The 5,887-nt window shown below is 39.4% G+C and overlaps 1 protein-coding gene across 1 annotated transcript in view; it reads right to left on the minus strand.

The window, feature by feature from the left end:
• Positions 1-80: 80 nt before the first annotated feature.
• pnn (pinin, desmosome associated protein) overlaps positions 81-5,887 on the minus strand; it is a 29,040-nt gene continuing 23,233 nt past the window's right edge. Inside the window, exon 9 of the mRNA XM_020529884.2 lies at positions 81-1,441. Coding sequence (XP_020385473.1) covers positions 306-1,441 — 1,136 coding nt within the window. The 3' untranslated portion in view covers positions 81-305. The remainder of the gene's footprint in view (positions 1,442-5,887) is intronic.

A 5,887-nucleotide genomic window follows, 5' to 3' on the forward strand; every position in this document is an offset into this window, starting at 1 on the left:
ACAGATTTAAAAACACTGAAAAGGGAGGAAGGCTAGCCCTTCTAGTAAGCTTAGTACAATATTTTCCATACAATGCCATCTTGAGAAATACACTTTAATTATAATTAGAGAAACATGTGCATACAAAACATTGTAAAAGTACAGGGACTAATGGCAAATTTAAGTCTCATGGTTTTCAAATAAAAGTACTATACAGCAAGCAAGACTTAAGGCGGCTTTATCCTCCAGCTGAAAGAAAACATCCTTCCATTTATCAGGTACATTGTATATAGCCTTCCTAAAGTCATTTTTCAGTCTTCTGTGAATTAGTGTTTTTTGTCTTTCCTGTCCAATTTATGATCTCTTTCAGTCCGTGAAGATCTTTTGCCTGAATGACTTTCTGTTATAGATCTCTTCCTATCTATCCGTGACCCTTTTTCCCTGGATCCTTTTAAATCTTTGCTACTGGGTTTTGATGACTTACGATCCTTGTCCGCATTTGAAGTAACTCTACGTTTCCGATCTGAACTCCTCCTACGCTTTCTGTCCCTGCTGTGACCCCGACTACGGCTTCTACTTCGACTCTCACTACTGCTGCTAGTGCTACTGCTGCTATCTCTGCTACTACTGCCACTGCTACTGCTCGTGCTGGAACTGCTTCTACTGCTGCTACCACTGCTTGAGCTACTGCCACTGCTACTGGTACTTGAACTACTACTAGAGCTAGTGCTACTGCTGCTTCGACTCCTACTTTTACTCTTGGTCTTCTCACGACCTCTGCTTTTACTCCTGCTACTGCTCTTGCTCCTACTTGTGCTTTTCCTTGGTGACACCCTAACTGGCTCTACTTGTAAATCCACTGGCTGAGTACTTACAGGACTTGCTTGCTCTGGTTCATTCCCAACCGAACATTCAAGCTCTGGCTCAGGCTTGGGCTCGGATTCCAGTTTGTTCTTGAACTCAGGTACTGGCTTGGGTTCAGATTCTGGCTCCAACTCAGGCTCTGGCTCCGGCTCCGGCTCAGGTTCCTTACAAACTTCTTCTACTCTCTCCTCCCTACACTCATCTACTTCCTCCACCATATCCTGATCGTTCTCCACATTTTGGCTTACTTCCTTATCATCAACAGGCATACTCTCTGACTGGCTGTTGTTTTCCCCCTCCTCTATCTCCTCTTCTTCCTCAGCCTCCACTTCCTGTTGCTTCTCCTGCTGTTTCTCTACACTTTTAACTGCAACTACTTCCACTTCCTCTTCTGCTGCCTCCATTTCTACATCATTATTCTGGTTACCCAAATCCTCCACCTCCTCATGGTGAGCCACCTTACCCTCCTGTTCCTCGTTTTGTTGCTCTTCCTTCTGCACCTCTCGCTGTTCTTTTTCCTTCAGTGACTGACGTCTAGGTCTAACTTCCATTCTGTTAATTTGATCTGCAAACTCCAGGCGCCTGTGTTCAAAAATACCTGAAGATTCAAAAATAAACAAACTTGCATACAAAACTGAACACAAATACAATGTAGCACCATAATCAAAAAGAAATAAATTGTAATGGTGGTGTAGGAGAGCATTAAAAAAAAGGCAAATGAGATGATTTATTCTTTATTCATTCACAGGATGAGGGCGTCGCTGGCCAGGCAGCATTTATTGCCCATCCTTAACAGTTAAGGGTCACAGTGCTGTGGGTCTGGAATCACATGTAGGCCAGACCAGGTAAGAATGTCAGTTTCCTTCCCCAAAGGACATTAGGGAACCAGATGGGTTTTTCCCAACAATCAACAATGGATTCATGGTCATTAGATTCTTAATTCCAGATATTTATTGAATTCAAATTCCACCACATGTCATGATGGGATTTGAACCTGGGTCCCCAGAACATCATCTGGGTCTCTGGAGGCCAGTGATGATACCACTAGGCCATTGCCTCCCCATAGAAATGCTAAAAGATGACAAATAAGATGATACAAGATCAGTGATTTAGGTTCTGCTTAAATTGAGATCCATGTTGTAGGTAATATTCCTAGCTTTACCACAAGGTATGCCGATTAGAGATTAGCTAGTTTTCTTGCTGCTTAAAGAATTAGATATTCATAGGGGTGACACGGCTGAAGCAAACAGATCAAAAATGGCAAATACAAACAGGGAAGGCAAAACAATACTGGAGAAATATCATCCAAGGTTTTGAAAGGGAAGAGGGGCAGGGAAGCAGGACTTGCACTGCACGCTTCCCACAAATGAAAACATATCCTTTTTGTACATTTCAGTGCAGTGAGCAAAACCTGCAATCATTTTGCAAACAGCAATATTTAAAGAACTGCTTGACAGGAATAAGCAGTTTCTGTAGTTTCCCAGGGTACCAGAACTTCCAGCACTTCATTTATAGTTTGTCAATCTGAAATCATTGTTTGCTCAAAACCAAAAATCAGAAATTTGAATGGGTTAAATTGTTTTTTTAAAAAAAAGACAAAAGAAAGAACTATTTTAATTCAAAGAGAGAAATTCTAAATTATGAGTAAGAGAAACTGTTTCAAGTGATCAGACTTTGTTTAACATCTCATTGAATAAAAATATGACCTTAGTGATGGAACAGGACTAGAAATTGGAAGATTCGGCATTGAACAGCGGATACATTGCATCTTTAAAGTATTAAAGAAAACAGATACTTAAGAAACCCATAATTTGTGCTATTAAAAAGGTAACTACAGTAGAATAAGAGTTACTATCAAAATTAGTCAATACCTTATTAATTCACTAAACTTGTAATACCCAATGCATAAAACCAGTTAACAATCTGTAACAAAACTGTCAAGCTGCTGTCTTACAGAGATGCTTGTTTCAAATGAAGGCCTGCATACATTAGACTGAGAAATTAAGAATAGGGTGCTTAAAAAGACTTAGGGTTTGACTCTTCAACATGAAGTCCAGTGCTCTTCCAATTTTTTTTTGGAATACGTTCAGTTCCTTGTAACAGACCTTGCATAGTAAGATGATATTAATAATTGTAGCAAATGGAACAAAGTGAAACCTTTAAACACTCGGAGGTTTAGAAATAGATTGTTCTGGAACTTGAGTCCATTTGTTACGACAAACAAAATCCAATCAACAAGACAATGTCTAAATATACAGCCAAGGTCTCCCAGAAGTCTCATTCAACAATACTTTTTAATGAAGTTACTGTATAATTATAGATTAAAGCAGTATAGATTAGCAGTAAGAGATAGTAGGAACTGCAGATGCTGGAGAATCTGAGTCTAGGCCCGAAACGTCAGCTTTTCTGCTCCCCCGATGCTGCTTGGCCTGCTGTGTTCATCTAGCTCTACACCTTGTTATCTTAGATTAGCAGTAATATGTGCCAACCTTATAAATATGGCAATGGATTTGGAACCTAAATATTGCATATTTAAGTCTCAGGATAACTTGCAAAACTGAACTCAAAACTGTAGTTTGACATCAGAAGAGGTGACCGTGACAGTATTCACAAGGCTAAGCAAACAATCATTGGTCCCGCCTTACGGGAAAGCTGAATCAACATTGATGTTTTTAGATTAAAGTTATCAGGCTATCCAAGTGCATACAAAACCTTTTGTCCTTTCTAAACTGAAGCAGTAGATATAGGCTTCTAGAAGGATTGAAGGAGGAGATTCAGCCCTTGCAATCATCCAGTGGGTTTGATGCTAATGAAGAACAGCAAAAGATTGCAAGAAGGTTGAGCAAGCTGACCATAGCATCATGATGCAGTGGCCATACAAGATGTTTGGGGAGGGCAGTAGTGACAGTAATGGTGTTTGTTTTGGAGAGGGGAGTACACTATTCTCTACATTTGAGAGAGATGAGATATTCCAGAAAGCTGCATTCCTTGCCTGGTACTATTGGCAGAAAGGGAAAGGATTCAATTAGTCCATGCAGTTACCACTGACATCGTTAGAACTAGAAGAGATTCAGCCAAGTGCTTCAGGATCAAGTTAAAAATTAGAACCACAAAAGGAAGTAATTTCCGGATTATTACTCAAGCCACATGTAAACTGACAGTAAAAATGAAATGATAGATGGATGTGTGGTTTAAAAGTTGGCATGGAAGAATTGTAATCTTGGCAAATTAGATACCTAGGGTTGTAGTTTAAAACCACAATATTTACAGAGGAGATGCAAATGGTTTGTACAAGAGAAGATTCAGAAATTTCAGAGAGATAAGACAAGACAATAACACAGGCTAACAGTATCAATTTTTGCAGGAAGTGGCAGAACATAAACATAAGAGCACCAGCAAATAAGGTCAGAATAAAGAAAAATGGTGAAGGGACAGAATTATAGGTTCTTTATGAGCAGACAGATGATGATTTGGTTGCTCAAATACAAAGTACGATACGATAGCCAATTCAGGGACAAAGTTACAAAGTGACCATGGCTGGGATCTGATTAAATCAGGACAGGAAATGAAAAAAGAACGAAGGATGAGATCAGTTCAGTAATGAGAAATGATCTTGGTTCAGAACATCCAAAGAAAGTCATTGACAGGAATGGCTACCAGTAATAATTGAGATTTTAATTTTCATATAGTTTGAATGAATTGAATCAAATGTAGCTTTAAGGATGAGTTGTATTCATTGATTGTATGACCAGAACAATACATTTTAGAAACAATCAAGAAACAGGTTACTTTAGCTTTAATTAATTCTGTCTCATTACACACTACCAGTGAGCCCACAGCAAAGGATCCTCTAGATAAAAATGAACAGAACATGACAATTTCACGTCCAGTTTGAATAAGAAATTGGGGCTCAAAGTTAGTGTTACCTTTGTAATTGCTTTTATTAGAATTTAAAAGACAGATTTCGTTAATGTAGTGGGAAAATAAAGTAAAAGCTAGTCAGTAGCAAAGCTGTGGCAGACTTCTAAGGAGAGATTTCATAACTCTCAAAAGGTACATTCCATGAAGGCAGAAGCAGGTGCACCATCTGCAGTTAAGGATTTTAGGATGGTTTATAGAGGAAGATCCAATAGCTGCATAGCTTAGTGCTAATCCCTATGACTGTGTCTGGACATACAGTATAGAAACAGACCCTTCAATCTAACTTGTCCGTGCTGACCAGATATCCTATAAATCTAGTCCCATTTGCCAGCATTTGGCCTGTATCCTTCTAAACCCTTCATTTTCATATACCCATCTAGATGCATTGTGTAATATTATAATTGTACCAGCCTCCACCACTTCTTCTGGTAGCTTGTTCCATACACCCTCTGAAAAAGCTGCCCCTTAGGTCCCTTTTAAATCTTTCCCCTCCCACCTTAAACCTATGCCCTCTTAAGTTTTGGACTCCCCTACCCTGGGGTAAAGGCCTTAGCTGCTCACCCTACCCACGCCCCTAAGGATTTTATAAACTTCTATGATCACTCCTCAGCCTCCAACATTTTAGGGAAAATAGCCCCAAATTGACAAAAAAAAACTTTAGAAACTGGCAACGGTTAAGTGGGTGGGCAAAAAAAAAATGTCAATAGATTATGAACATGGAAGAACAGAAGGTTTTCTGAGGAGGAAAGGTTCAGTAAGATGGGCTTATATTCATTGGAGTTTAAAAAGAATGATAAGAGATCTTATTGAAATTTTAGATTGCGGGGGCGGGGGCTGACAGGGTAGTTGCTGAAAGGTTTCTGACACAGTAGGAATCCGGAGATCATGGTGACACAGCTTACAAAAAAAAACAAAACTCCCACTTGGATGAAAATAAAAGGAATTTCTCCTCAGTCGTCAATCCTTGAAATTCTCACAAAATGAATCAATTGATTTTTAGATAACAAGGTGTAGTGCTGGATGAACACAGCAGGCCAAGCAGCATCAGAGGAGCAGGAAGGCTGACGTTTTGGGCCTACACCCTTCTTCAGAAAATCATTTTCTGAAGAAGGGTCTAGGCCCA

Source organism: Rhincodon typus, chromosome 8 (genome assembly GCF_021869965.1).
Source record: "Rhincodon typus isolate 14 chromosome 8, sRhiTyp1.1, whole genome shotgun sequence".
Classification (NCBI taxonomy): domain Eukaryota; kingdom Metazoa; phylum Chordata; class Chondrichthyes; order Orectolobiformes; family Rhincodontidae; genus Rhincodon; species Rhincodon typus.